The sequence below is a fragment of the Hirundo rustica genome, chromosome 6, assembly GCF_015227805.2.
Source record: "Hirundo rustica isolate bHirRus1 chromosome 6, bHirRus1.pri.v3, whole genome shotgun sequence".
Taxonomy (NCBI): domain Eukaryota; kingdom Metazoa; phylum Chordata; class Aves; order Passeriformes; family Hirundinidae; genus Hirundo; species Hirundo rustica.
The window spans coordinates 15,389,766-15,408,886 of NC_053455.1; the positions used below are offsets into that span (position 1 = coordinate 15,389,766).

At 44.3% G+C, this 19,121-nt stretch overlaps 1 protein-coding gene across 2 annotated transcripts in view; it reads left to right on the forward strand.

Annotated features, from left to right (window-relative positions):
- The first annotated feature begins 8,991 nt into the window (after nt 1–8,991).
- Nucleotides 8,992–19,121, forward strand: part of PRIMA1 (proline rich membrane anchor 1) — a 50,914-nt gene continuing 40,784 nt past the window's right edge. The window contains exons 1-2 of one of the 2 annotated variants that reach the window (XM_040068336.2): nt 8,992–9,219; nt 15,421–15,571. In XM_040068336.2, coding sequence (XP_039924270.1) covers nt 9,127–9,219; nt 15,421–15,571 — 244 coding nt within the window. In that variant the 5' untranslated portion in view covers nt 8,992–9,126. The remainder of the gene's footprint in view (nt 9,220–15,420; nt 15,572–19,121) is intronic. The other variant, XM_040068335.2, reaches the window with a different exon arrangement.

Genomic DNA, 19,121 nt, shown 5'->3' on the forward strand with positions numbered 1-19,121 from the left:
CTGCCTGCAATATCCAGTATTAAATGGCAGAATTACATTTCTGGATGTCTAGGACAAGTGTGTGGAGCTGGACTGTGGATTTCCAGTTTACTGTACATGCATGGGTACACACAGGCTGCTGCAAGCATTTCAGCTCCTCTTCCACAGCTGGGACTCAGCAGGACTGCTGCTGTCACCTGGCCAATTTTTGTAGAGGAAACCAGAAAAGGGCAGCTAAGGAGGTGATTGGATAAATAGCAGGGTGTTCCCAAGAAATATTAAGCTACCCTTTGCAAACAAACTTATTTCAAAGGCAGAGAATTGCTTCTAGGTTTCCTTTAATGCTTGCAATTTATGACTTCTCACTATTCTCTTTAAGACTGTAAGTGCACTGGGACATCCCTGCCTATTCCTCAGCATTTGACCAGGGCTTATTAAGTGAAGGCCTAATATTAGCTTTTCCCTTGGCACTGCAGCAATAAGCAAAAGAAAATAATATTCACATTAGACAGCCACTATAGCTTTGGATACAAAGAGAGTAAAATGGATGTGCCTGTTCATAAATACGGAAATGTTTCCTTTGATTAGAGGTTTTCTCCTTGCTCATTACAATTATTTCTGCCTATAGGTACAGCAAGATTACTCATCATCAAGTTAACAGCAAAGCACTCCACAATTGATTCTGTAATTCAGGTTTAAAGTCACTACAGCAGGGCAAGTCAAAAGGATTAAATGAGAAGGAGGGTATCCTGAATACAAAAAAATACTGGATGCAAATTGTGATAATTCATGACTGAGTCACAAAAAATATGTATTCAAAATCTGCCATGATTTAAACATTTAAGAATACAATGCTATGCATTTATATAATGGCTTTCATCAGAGGATCTCAAAACGCTAAGGAGGCACTGAGATGAATGCATGATGATGTCAATCTTGCAGGACAGCTCTAGGTGCACTTCTTTCCAAATCAGCAGCTAGTGGCTCCCAGGGATTTCCAACACACCAGACTAATTCTTGATGGTCTGGGGAAAGAGAAAGGGCAGACAAAGATGAATCTGATACATCTTCTAATCCTCAAGTGACTTCAGGCTCTGTTGATCCTTACAGATGCATTTCTAACATCCTTTAAAATATCCAGTGATAGAGCAATTAAAAATATATCTAGCCTCTTTCTTCCCTCTGATTATACCACAGTGCCTTCATGTAAGCAGCAAGCAAATATGTTGCAAATAAGCAACAAAAAAATACATTGCAAATAAAATAGTTCCCTCAAAATTTTCTCATTAGCCAAGCATTCTTGGTACCAGCCAAACTATGTTGTGGCTCATCATTCATCACAATAAAGAAACAACTGGAATTTTTTAGAACATTCCTTCATCTGTTTTCAGTAGGCTGAGCAGAATAGAAATTTAAAACAAGAGGGAGCACACCTCAGACCGTATGGAACAGTGTGGGCATTGATGGTAGGAGCCATGGAGATGGAAACCTAAATCACTGTCCTCCTGGAACCTCCTGAGAGCTCTCTCACTGTTCAGTGAGACAAAGACTGCAAGATAAAGAGTATGCCAATGTGCAAATGCTTCATCTGGAGGAACCCTGCACTGCCAGGGCCCTACTGAGAGTTTTCTTCGTCTTCCTAGTGCATGTATTAGTTAAGATGAAGAAGGAAAAGAAACAGATCAAGTATTTCAATGTTTCCAAAAAGACAGAACACTATATCTTAGAAATATGAAGATAATAACTGGGATTTTATTAATAGGAGGTTGGTGGGGTTGTTTGTTGTTGGGGGTTTTTTTGTTGGTTTTGTTTTTTGTTTGTTTTGGTGGTTTTTTTGGTTTTGGTTTTTTTGTGGTTTTTTGTTTGTTTGTTTTTTGGGGTTTTTTTTGTTTTTTTTTTTTTTTTTAGAATGCAATATCAGCAAATCCACTGGCTGATTCAGAGCAAAAAAAAGGGTATTGAAACTGCTGATATATGCCTGCTGACATTGGTGGCCTTAGTAAGAGACATCCCCACATTTTGCATAAGATTCTTCCAGGGAAGCAATCTGGCATTACAGTGACAAATTGTGACATAAAAGAAGTTACAGACAGTGTAATCTCTGTCTGATTTGATCAAAACATCCGTAGCATAGGCTCAAGGTAAAGTATTCCAGAACCTTTTTCGTAGAATTGTTGCTTAAACATGTTGTTGCCTTCCCCTTATGTCTAGCTGAGAAAATTGCACTGTGTATGTCACCAGATCTACCCCTGCAGAGAGCTCTGCTGCCAGAAAAATGCCTTCTGACCCTGGAAAACACTTAGACGGAACAACAGAAACCTCCAGGCACAGCCTGGTAGAACTGCTTTAAGAACACGTGGTTGCTGCCAAGAGATGTGAAATGCTTTGTCGTACCTCAATGCTTGAAATGTTTTATAATGTAGATTTATGGACTTTCATAGCAGCATTCATCTATGTTCTTCAAAGGCCAAGCCAGGATTAGTGCAGTTGTCAGGGCTCTAAAACCCATGTGTTTGGCTTCTTCTGTACAGGGAAGAGGGAAGGCAACATGGTGTGTCAGGCAGCCTGTGTGTGTGGCCCTTTGACAGCCAGTCTAAGCCACAAGGAGCCATGCTCCCAGCTACTGCCCTCATCTAACAAAATTCTAGCCATATCTTACCAAATGTTAACCTACCACCTTCTGTCAGCAGGCACATCCCAGGATATCTTCTGCATACCAGAAAGCATAGGTACCACTTTAGGTATCTTTCTTCTCTTTCTTCAGATATTACAGACCACACAGGATCTAAGAAATTACGTCAGTGGCCAACTGGATTGGTGTACCTCAAGATGACTTCAGACACAGGTAATGCAAAAGATTTAACAAACAGTAAAAGTCTGAAAACCACTGACAAATGACTGGATTTTCCTTTCCATCTGCAAACAGAACCGCAGTTTACTGACAGGAGATTACAAATGCATTGTACAGTTCTGAATTAATATAAAAAAAAAAGGCCTCTATTGCATACCAAAAAGACTTGCTGTAAGAACTGAGACCTGCTACCAGTAATGCCCCTGGGAGCTGCCAGTGTTTGTCCCAGGGCAGTGTTTGGAGCTCAGCTTCCAGGCTGAAAGAAACTCTCCCCATTAACTCCAGTGCTGTCTGAACGCAGCGGAGGTCAGTGGCGAGCTGGTGCTGGCTTTGTGATAGCCCCCACTAGCTGGGACTTACAACCAATCAATAGCTCTTGTTATAAGACAGATGGATCCATTAGAACCTGACCTCTCAGAGTCTGGCTCTTGACCCTTAACCTGAGCTGATGTAAAATATTCACTAATATTCTGTGTTAGACATCGGCACAACCTCGTATTTCATTCCCTACCATTAACAAACATCACATATGTGTCAGCAGCACAGATTATCTCATCCACCTCACCACAGTGTATGCCACATTTGTTGAGCGTGTTGTTCAAGAAACAATAGAATGGCTTTTTACGAACATCCACTGCTGCGGAATTTATGAGTAAGTGAAGAAAAACAAAGTTGGAGTGTGTTTCTACCAGTATTTTCTTATAACAATTAATAACACATTTATGAATTCTTCCCAGCATCTCCACAGCTTGGAATCCAGATATGAACCCAGATGGTCTGTGTGCTTGCAGTTACAAAGACAGGCTGGACAACCCACAGCTGAGATCTACAGACTGACAGCTTTCTAAAAGGTGGTTCCTAATTTTTCAGACTGGGTATCACCAACTAGAAACAGAGGTGAAAAGTGACAGAGAGGGGAAAGAAAGAGAAAACAGTGTTCTGTGAAAATGATCACTTTTCATGCATTTTTTAATGAAAAATTGTCAAATATACAGACCTGCACACAATAGTTATAGTCACATATTTTTGCTAGGCCTAGAAAGTCTCAGACTTGTAGTTTTAGGGAGTATTCTGATGCTTGGGATTGATTAAATTGACAGCCAAAATTAAATCAGTCAGACCAAATACGTGCAGGTTTCTCCTTGAAGGGCGGTTTAAAAAGAAGAAGCTATACTGATAATTTTGTTTTAGTAGCAGTGATTCACCATCCTTGCCCTTCAATTGGAACTATTTAGACTCTCCTACATTTACTCAGCCCTGTCCTTGCCATCCATCCTTTTCCATAGGATCTGGGCAAACAGAGTCCAAGAGTAAATGTGAAGGCAATGCTTTCATACCGTTTTTTACATATTCAAATAACAAGTTTTTAATCTTTGAGACCTAAGCAGCAATGCATAATGAGTGAAAAAGTGATATAGCACTTAGGCGATTGCTGCAACCTGCAGTTCACTCAGCACGTAGAGATTTCTTTATAAAGTCACAAGGGATTGAAAATGTAATATATGTAAAGAGTAATGTGCTGTGTGAACAATTGGTAAAGCTGAAAAAAGGGACACATTTGGGGCATACAATTTCTTCCTTACATCTAGGATTTTTCTGGACATTTTAATAACTAATCCCACACATTTTACCTTTATATTTATAAACAAAGAGCAGGGATACTGCTGAGCAAACCCATTTGTGAAGAGAACAAAATGTGAGAAACTACTGCAAGTGAGTAAGCAGGAGGCCTGTTTATCACTGAAAGCAGCATCTCAGAGCCAGAAAACTGAAAATACAAGAACAGGCTTGTATGATGTATAGCCAGAGCTTTTTTGGTCATGCATAAAAATCTAGCATGTCCTGTAATTTCAGGTGAGGGAACACAAGCTAAAGGTTACATACAACTTTCCCTGTTTGTCCTGTTCACTCCTCACCTAACCTGACAGGGAGACATTGCTTTTGGTTACAGTATTCCTGACCTATAGCAAAGAAAAGGAGGTGCCCTGCCATTGTTTTCCAGCTGCAGTGCAATAGCCTGCATTTGTCTGAGAGAAAACTTTGAGAGCACTTATTGAAATTCAGGTACTTATGAAACTTAAAACTCACTTCCAAAACTTGAATATCATGAAAATCAAAGAATCATTTGTTATACAAATGTATTTGAGATATGCTCAAAGTTGGGGATCTTCCCACAAGCTGGAAATATTGAATGATTGAATAATAGAATCTTCCAAAAATCAAATCTTTTACTTGTATGGTCCTCAGTTTTATTAGATAATTGGGATCATCAAGAAGAATTCTCTCCCCTTCCTGGGAAAAGATTATGGTATTTGAAGAAATGTTATTTCCCCACTGCTTCTGCTGCTGTAACCTTTATTGATTTCTGATATTCTAAAAACATCCCAATAAATTGTAGATTTCTAGGTAGAAACTTTAAATCCAAAACCAGTAATTTTTTTTTTTTTTTCCCACATGTTGAAAGCATTTACCTGCTTGCTGATGTTTTTCTAGACTCAAACCAAAAAAATTAATCTGGGACAGACTATGTCAGGCTAAAGAAGGCTTAAAAAAATCAGTGCTGATAGGTTTTCTGTTTATGTTTTCTAGCATTCTTCCAGGTTGGATGCTCTTCTTGAGTTCATTGACCTGCATCCAGAAATGTCATTAGTAAAAAAAGTTTAAGTGGATTCTTTCTAGGCCAGACTGACCACAGAGCCTGAGAAGAGGTTGCCTTTGCTTCCTCTGCTACTGGCTTCAGCTAAAACCCCTCTGATGTCGCTGAAGACATAGGGACAAAACTTACCTAAAGTCAGACTGGGGAATATCTATTGATTTTAATAAAGTTTTGACAAGTCAACATCAAAGAGAACCTTTTACTGTGCTCTCTGAACATTTGAATTTATGTTATAAACTCCATCAATACTGACAAAAATAAATAGCCTCTTAAAGTCCATTATAACCATTATGGCTACTTAGATTAAAGGAATACGATAATATTTGTACAGCTAATCAGTGTCGCAATCCTTACTAATGTTTCCGGAGTAGTTGATGCATTGGAGTGTTAATCACGATTTCTCTGATTATCAGCAATTGTTTAAAAAATAAAAACATGAAGCAAACAAGATAATTATTCTTCCTTGGTATCAGACCAAAGATGCAAAGTAAAAAGAGTAATGGTCATCATTCCATTTAGTATTCATATTTGACTTAAATTTTTCAAGAAACTGTTTGAATGATGCTGCTTATGCAGTCTTTTTTTTTTTTTTTTGGGGGGGGGGGGGCAGGAAGAAAAAAAAAAGAAAAAAAAAGAAAAAAAAAGAGAGAGAGAGAGAGACGCTTTTAAAATAATTTATTAATTTGAGCTGTAACACTTATAAATCACTTTTCATCTCCAGAGCACTGAAACAGAGTGCAGACTTTTGTTGATCACACCAGCAAAGGATCTGGTACTGTTCCATGTTTCTGTGATGAGCTAAACATTTTGGAGGATAGGATCTTGTTATTGCCTTTCCCACCAAACACAGTAAGAATTTCAGGTGGCTGGATCTCATTGTTCTGTTTTGCCAGGCAGGGGATCTGGTAAAAGTAATTTTAAAACCATGCCCAAGGTAGCAGAGGAAGTTGGCAGTAGTGGGACTACACCCCAGGAAATCCTGGTCCTAGTTCTGGGATGGTAGCCCTTGCCATTATCCTTCTCCACACTTCAGTAGTGTGACTGCTGCAGACAAATCATCGTGTTCTTCCACATACCAGTCCTGGTGCTACAAAATACTTAGTGCATTATTAAGCAAAACATATTCCAGGCCCGTCATTGATTCAGGGCCTACAGTCTAGCAAGCATTATATCATTTATCTTCCTTATAAGGGTGAAAAAATTACTGGACTCTATTTTTTCTCCATAGAAACTACAGAGAAGCCAGAGCAATTAATGAAAAGTACTGGTGTCACGTGGACAAGAAAAGGACACATTCAGCCATTCAGACTAGTGGGAGGTATGCTTCTGTGTGGACCACATGACAGGGTCCAGAGGCTGGATTTAATATATTTGCAGCCCAATCATTTTCCCAAGGGAACTGTCAATTACCAATGTGAGACAGAAAAGATGCTGATTACCTGGGCCAAACTCTGCTCTTGTTTGTTGCAGAACAATATCCCTGATTGCTCTTGCTTCCGTGCGACTGTGGGTTGAGTTTGGCTCTGTCTCCTCAGTTCCCTGGGTTGTCTTTGAACCACAGCGCTTTGAGACAGCTACTTGGGCAATTGCTAATGGCAGGAAAATCCACAGTTCTTCAGACATTAAGGCATTGTAAATACTGAAAGAAAATAAATCTGTGTTGTATTTTTTTGGCATACAATGCCTAAAGCCTTATCTCTCATTCTGTCAGAAACCAAGAACTATGGATACAGATGGTGCAATTTATTATGTTCTGTACTGTGACCAAGTGCTGAAATACCTTCAGGAAATCACCAGAAAGCCTGAAAAGCTTTGCTATCTCTTGTGACTCCAGCTCACTAAAACTATAATTGAATGAGCACAATATATTAAGCCCTGTGTATTACACAGTAGGCTTACAGAAAAGGACGCCATCTTTTTCAGCATCATTACAGAAAATTTCTTTGCTGCACAATTACTGCCTATATCCAAGATCATAATGTCTCTGCCTCTCTGAAACCACAAGACAGGGATTTACAAATAGATGCCTAGGTTAAACGACTCTACCTCAACTCAGGTGTAACACCATTAAATTCCAGTGTGCTGTTCTCATTTGTAAAATGCTGCTGGGCCTGATAGTCCTGACATTTAAAACAGTGCCTGTCGGGGCTGAAATGAATGGACATGAAATGAATGTAACAGTGGTATGAAAAAAGAATTTTAGCTGTGCATCGGTTCAGAGGTTAATGTATTTCCATTCCGGCTTCTCTGAACAGATTTTTATGCAACTGATGATGAAACTTGGCTTAGTGAGTGCAAGAAATACAAAGAAAAACTGAAGTCAATATCCTCAAACTCATTCATCTCTCAATATGAAATGTAAACCTTGCAACTAGTATTTTGTTCAAACCCATGCGCTTACTGCATTTGAAACATTAAAAACAGTATCCCTTGTGTCACGAACCTAACCACAAATGTTTTATGATCATCTTGATACCCACAAGGCCCAACTTTCAGCAATAGCCACCATTCACAAAACAGCTGTTTTGCTTTTAGTGCTTCACTAAAGGTGGAAGCAAAACCATCTTCATCCTTGATTTTCTACTGTTTCCTTCCTGTGGGGAAGCCGCACTGTGGTGCCTTGATATTGGGGGGTGGTCTATCCACTTCCCCTCATGCACTGTTACACATTTTCACGTATTTTGTTAGAACGTAGAACCACAAATGCCATGAAGCGTGTTCCCTATTGCATCCCAGAGACACCGGGCCGACCCAGCCCCGTGTCCCGTCTGTCACAGGACGGGTCCTTGCATCACTCGTGAGAGAAGGGGTGAACACCGACAACTACCAGCCCCAAAGCCTCCTGTTCGGGATGGGGCTCCTCCAGCACGGGGGTGCCGGTTCATGCCGCGCTTCCCGTTCGGGTCTGTCCCGCTCTCGGCTGCGGGGAGGGCTCGGGGCGGGTGCGGCGCTTTCCGCTCCCGCAGGTCCCCGAGCCGCCGGGGGCAGCTGCCGCCGGGAGGAGCCCGGGCGGGGAGGGAGAGACGAGGGGAGCCGTGCGCGGAAGGGATTGCCTCGATGGGCTTGAAAAATCACTGCAGCAGCGGCGGCGGGCTGGGGGGAGATGCAGCGCCCGGGCTGCGCGGCCGCGCCGCTCTCCCCGCCTCTGCCCTCCGGCCCCGACCCTGCCTCTTTTTTCCGCGCCCGGCTCCAAACTTTTCCCGCCGCCCGCTCCCCTCCCGAGTGTGCGGGAGCCCCGGGCTCAGCGGTGAGCGCTCGGGAAGCCCCCGGCACGGAGCGGCTGCCGGCGGCGACAGCCGGAGCATCCCGGGAAGGGGAAACCGGCGGGGCGGGCGGGGAGGGAGGCGGGCACGGCGGGGGTGGAGGCGCGGCTCCCTGCTGAGGGAGCCGGGACTTGCAGGGCTCTAGGGTTTTCCCGACCACTCTTTCCCCTCCCCACCCGCCCATCTCCCTGCCTCCCTCCCCCCCACCCCCCCCCCCTCCGCCTTTCCCTCCCGCCTTCCCTCCCTCCCCTCCAGAATTAAAGTTGGGACAGTCGCGCTCCGGGGATGGGTGCGAGCCAACGCCTCTGCAGCCGGCTCGCTCTGCTCCCTCCCCAGGTCGCCCGGAGCCCGCGCCCCCGCCCGTCCGCCCAGGAGGGATGCTGCTCCGGCAGCTGCTGGGGCTGCTCCGCCGCTGCTGGCCCTCCCTGCTGCTGCACTGTGCCCTCCACCCGCTCTGGGGGTCCCTCCAGGTAGGGCCGTCCGAGCCCGCTGGCAGCTGCGGGCGCGGGGGGCGGCGGGGCCGGGGCGGGGGAGAAGCGGGGTCGCGGGCAGAGCCCCGCCGGCACCCCCGGCACCGCGGGGAGGAGGCCGTGGCGGGGCGGTGGTCGCGCAGGCGGCCCCAAAGCCGGGAGAGCTGTTGCTGTCCGGAGAGGGCCGCCCTTGCTGGGAGCTGCGGGACGGCGGGTGTGCGGGACGGGCGGCCGCCGCCAGCCCCGGAGCGCTGAACTCGGTGCGAGAGTGTTCGGTCCCGGCAGGATGGAGTTGACTTTCTTCGGCGCGCCGGCGGTCGGAGGGTTGGGAAGCGCATTTTGCTGTAGGCGGCAAGATGCACGGAGAGAGGCAGCGGCGGAGCGGAGCCCCGGCGGTCGTGCCTTGCCGTGGGTTTTCGGTATTGATTGCGAATTGAAGTGAGGATTTCCTGGGGAAAGGACTGAATCAGCTTTTGCCAACTCCGACGCTGTGGTGTTGTGTGACCTTGATTGTAATGTGGGTGGCCAGCGAGAGAGACTGGGAGAAACTGGTACACAGGGAGGGAGAGCGCCCATCCAGTTTGGAGAATCAGAACAGCAGCAAAGCTCAGCACAAATGCGTCACTTTGATATTTTAAAGTTTATTTATAATATATGTCTTCAGAGAAGTGATTGATGAGCCAGCCAAGTGCCGTTCAAGAACAGACCAATTACAGTTTCTTTCTTGGAAAAACCAAGTGGAGACTCCACATCTTTTACTGCCTGATCTAAACTTAGTGAATCCCAAGAGATTAAGGAGATATGTTTGTTTTAGCATCTTGTCTCTTGCCATGAATGACAAAGAGGATTTGTGCTCCTTATGGATTAAAATGAACAGAAATACAACAAAAACAACCTTTAAACCAATGTCCTGTCGTAAAAATTTCTGCCGGCGCTAACCTTCCTGCTGTCCTCCTCAAGTATTTAGGTAGCTAATCTTAAGTTCAGCTGTAAGTGAATTTTTTCAGAGAAGCACAGATGGGATGCTTCCTGCAACCTCTCTCCTCTCAGTCAATTGAGAAAAAAACCCCCAAAACCTAGGATAAACATCTTTCTGGCAAACTACTCACATGACCTAAAACAATCTTTCAAAAACAACTACGTTTATAAAAATTGAAACAGGCTCTGAGAAATGCAAAAGCCAAGGAGCCCTCCAGCCTTTCCTTGCACTAATTTGGAATTTGGATGAATGTCCCATTCATCAACTGTACTTGTGCTATTGCTTGCTCTTCTCTGGAAGAACAGACAATAAGCCTGCTCATACTCCAGCTTTTTTCCAGTTTTCCCTAAACTAGGCTTTATCTAGGGCTCCCATCAGCAGGTTCCAATGAGAAGGGCAGGTGTGGAATGCTCACTGGGATGCCAGCCTTCCATCCTTCCTGTGACTGAAACTCCATCGTTGAACCCCTCCCATGATTCCCTTTCCCATATTGAGTCACAGTCCTTGCTCTTATCTTCAGTCTCACAAGCCATTCTCTCCTTGACTAATTCTGTAATGTTGCATCGTGGCTCCCCTGCCCCTGCGCCATCTATAGCAACAGTCTTGTTTTCTCACATCCCCCAGCCCCTCTTCACTCATTTGTCCCCACAATGACTTAGTGTGGAAGAGCCTTCCCTCCCACTTCAGCATTCCCTCCTCAGGCCTTGCCTTGAGACACTTAAGAGAATCAGCCAGATGCTAATCAAAGGAGAAGCATTTATCTTACTAAAAACAAAACCAAAAAAAGGCCACAATCTTTTCTTATTAGTGTGGTAGCCAGTTCTGTGACAGGAGGGATGATCCTGTCAGAGGCTTTTGACATAATTTAAAAAAATAGCAGAAAGGGTCATGATAAATAGCAGGGACACTTTTTTCTGTTTTTGTAAACATGGTCCTGGATTAACTGATGTGAATTGCACTGAGCTGTCCTGGGATTTATGCAGCAATGTTGAGATCTCATCTCATCTCTGTAGACTGCTTCCAAGAGACAAAGCTCTTGCCACATCAGCAGGCTTTTAGAGGTCTCTGTGCCTTTTCAGTCAACTGCACTTTTCTGTTAAAGTTTTCCTCCTTTTACCTGATTAAAAAAGTCACAAGAAGGCCACCCTCCAGGGACTGTGTTAATCCTCTTTTCCCATCCCACTCTGTAGAACCTGCTTGTGGACTGCTGCAACCCCATGGGACTCTACTGAAATACTAAACAGTTCTCACCACATGCAGATTTATTCTTCCACTGTATGCAAAGCAGGACTAGGATCACTGTTTCGAAAAGAAATATTGGATTAAAGAGAAATGTTCCACAGGCACAAACTTCAACAGAGACTGCAAAAGGAAACCACCAGTTACCACTTTCTGTTTGTTCTTCCCTGGACATTTGTGGATCAGATTCTCCATTTCCATAAGTATTTTAAAACATTTGTCCTTTTTGCAAAACACGTTCACATCAAATGCACAAATCCATAAAGTCAACTCCATGTATTTTCAGAGCAGGGAAAAAAAATGCATCAGCTTGAAGTGCAGGCAGCATATGTCTGGCCAACTTCTCAGTGTGTTAAGAAATCCTCGTGCCAAACAAGCAACCAAGTTTCAGATAGGTAAAGAAAATGTGTTCATGGCACCTGGAGGAATGTTTGGAAGAGCTAGGGAGCAAGCCCTGTGGATCCATCTCCAAAGGTGATCCCGTGCCAAGGCAACCTCTGTGCCGCAAAGTGCCTGGCAGCCTGGTGGGCTTCCAGTTACACCTCACCTGCAAAGGTCTTCCTAAGCCGTTCTGGGGCCATGGAAGAGTCCACAAGAACAAATAAACAGTAAAGTTTGCGGCCAGATTCATTTAGGTGACCTGGCCATAGAAAGGTGTGGCTCTTTCAAAATTCTTTTCTTTTCCTGCCACATGCTGTAAAGGCAGCTTACCTTGAATTGCAGACAGTAAGAAAGAAACAATGGAGTATTATTTCATCATTTCCTGCCAGAGTTCCCTAAAGCATATTTTCTAGTGTTTTTTTTCTGCTTACCTTTAGAAGACACAAGTAATAGCCTTCATTTCTTTCATAAGAAGACTAATAGACATCAACAGGGGGATTTTTTTTCCTTGAAAAGGAGCCAAATGCCTTCTTTTTTTCTCCCTGATTCTATCTTGCTACTGTTATCTGCTGCTTTATATTACTGTTACTATTCTGTCCTCCTGCTGCAGTCCTTGACTATTTCTCTCCTCCCCGAGGCCCTCAACCTCAATTTGGGTCTTTGCTTTTCCTGGCTGATTTCGACCAACTTAAAATATCTTTGATTTTAAAACTAAGCCTTTAAGATAAACCCCTGACAAGGTAATATTTATGTTTCTACTTCTATCTCCTAACAACCACACATTTTGCCCAGTGACAGGAGAAGGGAAACAAATAGGTGATAAAGCCCGTGGTTTTAAATGTCAGTTCTTTCCTGACTATTTAAAAATGATCATGGGAATTTTTTATAGAGGTTCAGGCTAAAGTATTGAGAAACAAAGCAACTTTTAATTTTTTATTCTTTTTTTTTTTTCCTAAAATAATATTTTTAAAGTAGACAGGAGCAGCAAGTGACTGCCCATTACAGGGTTAATCTTGCCTGTAAAGTAATTGAGAAAATTAACTATTATTTTCTGAGGACACTCTATTACCAGCTTAAGGTAGGAGAGCCTCCAGGGATTTAAAAGCAGTCAATAGCTCTAAAAAAAGACAGAGCAAGCCTTTGGTTCTGGTTGATATTAAGTTAGAGCAGTAAGTCAATGTAGCTTTGCTATACCAGCACTGTCTTCAGACTCACATATGCAAAGCTGCAAATGAAACACTTATGCAAAGATCTGCAGATGAAGCTGGCTCCAAGTCTGCTCAATGTTATCCTTCCCTTTGTCCATCCTTTCCCATCACACTGCCCCCTGCAAGGCTGTAGTGAGCTCTCAGGGGTCAATAACCAAGGGCCTAGGTGGGGGCCAGTAGCTGTAGCTAGGAGTTAACAGCTGCTTCCTGATCAGCTGCTGACACCAGCGCAGAGGTGTTGCCCGACCTCCTTCTGTCAGCACCGTAAATCTTGTCACACCTGTTGCACAAGGAGGTACCACAGGTATGCCCCCAACACTGCACAGGAGGGATGCTTCCCTCGCAGGGCTCTTCTTGGGAGCGTGCCTGGAGCCCCAGCCCCTCATGTGAGCCGTGATGGAAGAGCCGAAGCAGCATGGAGGATATTCTGCTGCCTGGGATCACTTACTTTAAAAACAAATAAACCTTCTTAGCGGACAGATTTATTACTAGTCGTGAGGGATTATGCAGCCAAGTGACTTTGATTCATTAGAGTGTTCAGAGAGTTTATATAAGTTCCTGGAAGCTGTCTGGGATGGTCTGTAACCACCCTCTTACTGTTACCTGACGGTGAAGGGGAAAGTTGGAAAGCACTTGTGCTGAATTTGTTTTTCCCTATGTTTGGTAATAGATTTAGACAAGCTGTTTAAAGAACTGAGCCTTCTGCCTTATGCTGTGCTGAGCTGTCCTTCCAACTTAGCTACATGTAGCCTTTTCTATTCTTTCCTCCCTCCTGATAATATTTAATCAACAAACCCTACCTCCATTTCCCTGAGGCCAGAGTAATGCGTCTTTCTGCATTTAGAAACCTCCTACGCATGTGAACACGTCCTTTGTGCAGCGATGTTGTTTTAATTAGCCACGTCTCTCTTTTTGGCCAGAAATCTCTGAAATGACTGTATACAGCTTTCCTGCAGGGCAGTGCAGCCCCCTTGGTGCCCAGCTGTGGGCAGTGGAAGAGGCACGCTGGCTGTGCTGGGGCCAAGGTCGAAAGGGGAGAGGAGACAGACTGTGAGCCTGGAGCCGGCAGGGGAAGGGAAGCAGAACTTGGGCAGGAGAGAGAAGAGGGGAGGAGGAAACCCTGGGTGACCCTGCCCGAGAGGCAGAAGCAGCCTGCCTAAAACGGATCAGAAAGCATGGCGTGAGACATCCTCTTTGTAATGACCAACATGTTGTGGAAAAAAAAGCCAATTAAAGAAGATGATGTTAGGCCAAAACTATTAGGACAATAACCCGCCTGAGACCAAACTGTACAAGACAATATGCTAGCATAACTGTCCTTAGCTTCAGCAGGACACAAGTCAGTCCCAGGCGGTCTCCTAATACTTACATTCAAAGTGCTTGTTAGATAACATGCTTATTAATCTTTTAGGCTTTGCTTTGTCTCTCCGAAATTGTATACTGTATAAGTCATTCAAAAAGAGCTGGCTTCGAGACCTCTGAAGTTAACACCTCTCAGAAGCTTCTCTGATGCTCAGCAAATTTCCTTTTCATTGGGGACTGACTCCATTTTGTAGAATTATATTTTACCGAATTTTACTGAATAATCCTTGAATCCCTGGTTATATAAATACTACTATGATAAGAAAATTATGTTGTTAATAAATAGTCCTTGTCATGACTAGATCGAGCTACTGAATGTATCGTACACCAGTACTGGCTAAATCATTGCCCATGGCCAAGTGATGCTTATGCTTGGGTTCTGCACTGCCTCATCTTCACTTTTATTATTAGCCAACACTGCATCTCACAGGAGGCTGCAATGTGGCATTTCCATTTAAACCATGTTATTGCTGTGGTCCACGGATGATTAAAATGCGGGTAGCCTCTCCTCATGGCAGGAAGTGAAACACCCTGTGAAATGTTCTCTGAACTTCCAAGTGAGGCTGGCCAAGCGGAGGAGGGATGTCCTCAGGCTTTCAGTTCTGCCATAAGGAAAAGGAACATAATCCTGACCCTAACCGTCTTGTAATTTTTATTAGCTCTCTTTGGCTTGCAGCAATGACCCTGTGAATAATGCATGCTGCTAGATGGCTTTCCTAAGGAAAGAGGGCTTATGCAATCGTATTGTCTGGCACTGCCTGCCTTCTCCTTACCCCATAATAACTCAGAAACCAGCTGGCCAACCTCAACCAAATTTGACAGAGGGAAAGAGGTCTTGAAGATATGGTGTTTAATATTAAATATACATATATATATATTAAAAATGGGGGCCAGGTAGGGAAGGGACATCTTAGGAACTTCAGCTCAGTTCTCACTTATAGGTCTAAGGTGTCCCTCAGGTACTTAAGTCTGAAAACACATTCATCAGTTTTCACTGTTCTGCTGCTCATGCAATGACTTGTTTCTTCACAGATCACTCAGGGTGAGCCCCAGAAGTCATGTTCCAAGCCTGTAGCAGAGAAATTTACAGAGAGCTGCCAGGAAATTTGCCAGTGCAGGCCACCTCCACTGTTACCACCGCCTCCTCCACCTCCGCCGCCCCCGAGGTTGCTAGCGGTGCCAAGTAAGTAGCTCCTGGTTCAGCCGTGGTGTGCTGAAGGAGGGCAAAGCGACGGGGACACCTGGGCAGACAGGAGAAAGGGTGTGCGAAAGGGCACAGCTCGCTCCTTTGTCATTTTCCACTTAGCCAATGGAAGAAGAAATGAGCTCAGGAGAGACGGAGATCTGTTTTCTGATCAATGAATAATGTTTGGCTTTTGGAGGAAAGCCAGAGAAATTCCCTCCTTTCGTTGTGTTATGTATGATTCCCTGGTTTGAAATGGTTCCCTAATCCCCTAGCCCTGGAAATGCTTTCCTACAGAGACACAGCGCTGTGCTGCCTCGTGAGTTGCGTGACCCCCTTTTTTTGCCAGGTGTGCAGCTTGAAGGTCTGGGTGCCCCAAGGCAAATTAATTTATAAGCAGACTTAAAATCCAAACACTCTGTCTAGACCATTCAGTACGTTTGACTGTTGTCAAGACACTGGAGCGCTACAGTTTACCATAGCAGTGAGTCAGGCTCACTGGTTTTAAATTGCTTACAACTGTTACAAAAATAGGAGGCGTGTCAGGAGTCAATGGCAAGTGAGCAGTTTTCCCACTAATGCACACACACTCTTGTCTTTCTCTTCACACGAATCAGTGCTCCTAAGCCTTACCCAGTGCATCCAAGCTCCTGCTTATTTCCAGCCATACATCCCCTTGCCCAGTTCCTGCTGGCTAATTCTGCAGCTGCTTTTCAGTATTCCTATGATCCCTGACATACAGATAATTTCTGGAGAGTGGTATCTGTCCCCGTGGTCCCTGCACAGTGGGAGAGACCTTCCTGGTTCTGTGTGCACCCACTGTGTTCAGTGGCCCAGGCTGGGTCCCAGGTGTTTGGTATTCCAGTAAATCTCCTTAACGCTTATGCATTTTCATAAATTCGTCTCTCCCTATAAAACTGCCTATTAATTCCTCTCCCTGCTTATATAAAATCTCCTGAGAGCAGTGTTGCAAAGTGTATCCAGTATCCTCAGCACATCCTCCAAGAAAAAGTAAATCATTAGGTATCATCATCTGGCTGATGGTCTTTATCAGTGCCATCTCCAGATGTGCAGAAGACATGAAGAAGGCTTCTGCAGAGCTTTTAGTCAGGCAGAGGACAGGCAGAATTTTTCAGTGTCTTTTCTGCCAGGAGCACGCTTTGTACTTGTGCTACACTGCAGAAAATTAAGGCAAAGGCAGAGAAAAACCAACAGTGAAACACTTGGGAAAGGAAGTACAAAGACAGCTGGGAAAGCAGAGAGGGATAGTTTTTATAGCAGGAGAAATCTCTTTCAATATTCAGGAAAATGTCATGGGCGGTAATATGGAAAATTACCTTGATCTTTGTATCACAGCCAGAAAATAAAGTACTTTGTCACTCTCTTTTCTTGTGCCTGGGGTACCCTGTTGTCCTGAGGGGGATGAGATGTGGCAGAGTGTTGGCACAGGGACTAGCCCTGCTGACCAGCTGCACTGGGAAGGGAGCACCACTGCCAGGCTGCTTCCTCTCCATCAGGCAGCTGCTCTGAGTGCATTTGTCCCCTGTCAAGTGGGAACTAAATCACGTCAGAAAAAAAGGAGTCTGTCACACATTGCAGAAAGAAGAACAAGAAATCAAATGGGCCTGTGACTGGGATAGCCTGATGCTTTCTCAGGCTGGATTGCCAGGTGCTAACACAGTTCTAAAAATGAGCTATATAAATCCAGATGACTAATATTTAAGAAAGTGGCTTCATTTCAAATACAATGAAGAAAAGAAATTACACATTTCTTTCACTGGTAAGCTTTAGAGTAGCAATCAAGTGTCTCATCCTGAATGATGCTTTCATTATCATCAGCTGTCTAGGCACAGTGATTTAGTCTGTGTGTACAGCAATCCCCTTCCTTGGGAGAAAGAACAAGCCTCGTGGTTAAATATTGATGTTATAGACACTGCTTTTAAATGGTATTCAGAGGAGAGGGAAGTAAAGAGGCAAAAGCTACTGTGAAGTGGTTGATGCTAGACTTGCACTTTGCACTTTCTAAGTGAATAAAGTTTAGTACTGGAATGACATCTGCCAAAAAGCAGCAGTGCAGGAGCAGCAGGATTTTTACCTTTACCACGAACAGTGTCTGTGCCATGAGGTACCACATAAAGGTGCTGGAATTGCTTTCAGAGTTTTGTGAGCCACAAAAGGCTGCAGTCTGCTAGGCACTGTCCTTAAGAGCTCTCTCTGCAATCAAACTGAATGCTGCTGGAGTTTGTGATCAACTATAAAGCAGTTACCATGGTTTGGTCTGGGTGATTAAAGCCGATAGATGCAAAAATCCTGTTTCTCCAGTCGCTACAGACACTGACATTTAGTTATCTGCTATATGAAGCATCTAGTGCTCTTTGATGTAGCCTCCAGCTCTGTTGTGGAGAATCAGAGAACCCTCTGATGTGTCCTATCTATTAGTCCCACCTGATTGTTTTACAAACCCTACCTGGTTGTATGGGATGGCACTTCATAACTGTTTGTGAGCAGATGAATCACTCCCTGAAAGGCTTTTATTGTGCTTGAGGACTTTCAGGCACAATTATAGTATGTTCAGTGTCTCTTTAGACGCTTGAATATTGACAGGTTGATCCAGCAACAAATCTTTAGCTCTGCTTCCTGCAGATAGATTTATACAAAATCTATTAAATGCAGAGAATCCTGGAATTCGCGTATAATAGCTGGCAAATGCTGTGTTTACTCTGAGGGGAAATAACCTAATTCCCTCTGCAGAAAATGAGTAGAATCACACAGCTTAGCAGGCAGTCTAAAACCACAAGCAGAGTTAGGAGCATCAGCTTTCCCTGGTTTAGGAGACACCTCCCTGTTACAGTTGTGTATTTCCATCAAGAATGTGTGGGGAGTGTTTCAACACATCCTGAGGAGGCACTGAATAAATGAATGAAACTATATGAATATGGGAAATTAAACAGACTGCTTTTGTCCTCCTACAGGGGTGACCCCAGGTCTCCTTTCCCCACATTTCTAACTCCTTCGTGTGGACCACGTGCATTTATGGTGCCGCATCCAACCCCTGCTCTTGGCTGCACTGCCTCTGCTCTGCAGCTAATTCCATCAGGGCAGCATAACCCTGTGCCTCCTCCTGGGAATCCGTCTGCCTTACAGCATCCAAATGAAAGCTACCATCAGCCATGCTGCTCCCTGTGCTTGCTGAGTCTTTCAGTATTGCTGCTTCACCCTTACCTTTTCCTGCAGTGGGACACATGGACTCTTTGAGCTTTGACTTTCCTGAGCTTCGTTTCAGATGCAGTTTTTTGTCATCCCATTGAGATAATGCTGTCTGATTCGAAATAGATGTGTACCTTAGCAAGGGGCTCTGAGGAGAGGGACTCCAGCCCATGCTGGAAGTAACTAGGATGGTGGGGACTGTGTGATGGTGAGGCCTGTCAGGAGACATGGTCCCTGAGCCCATGGCAGTTCCTCCAGACGGTTTGGCACATTGATGTTTCTGGAGTAACTCCCCTTAATGCAAGCAGCAGCCTGCTCTTTAACCCATGCCTAGAAAACTGCT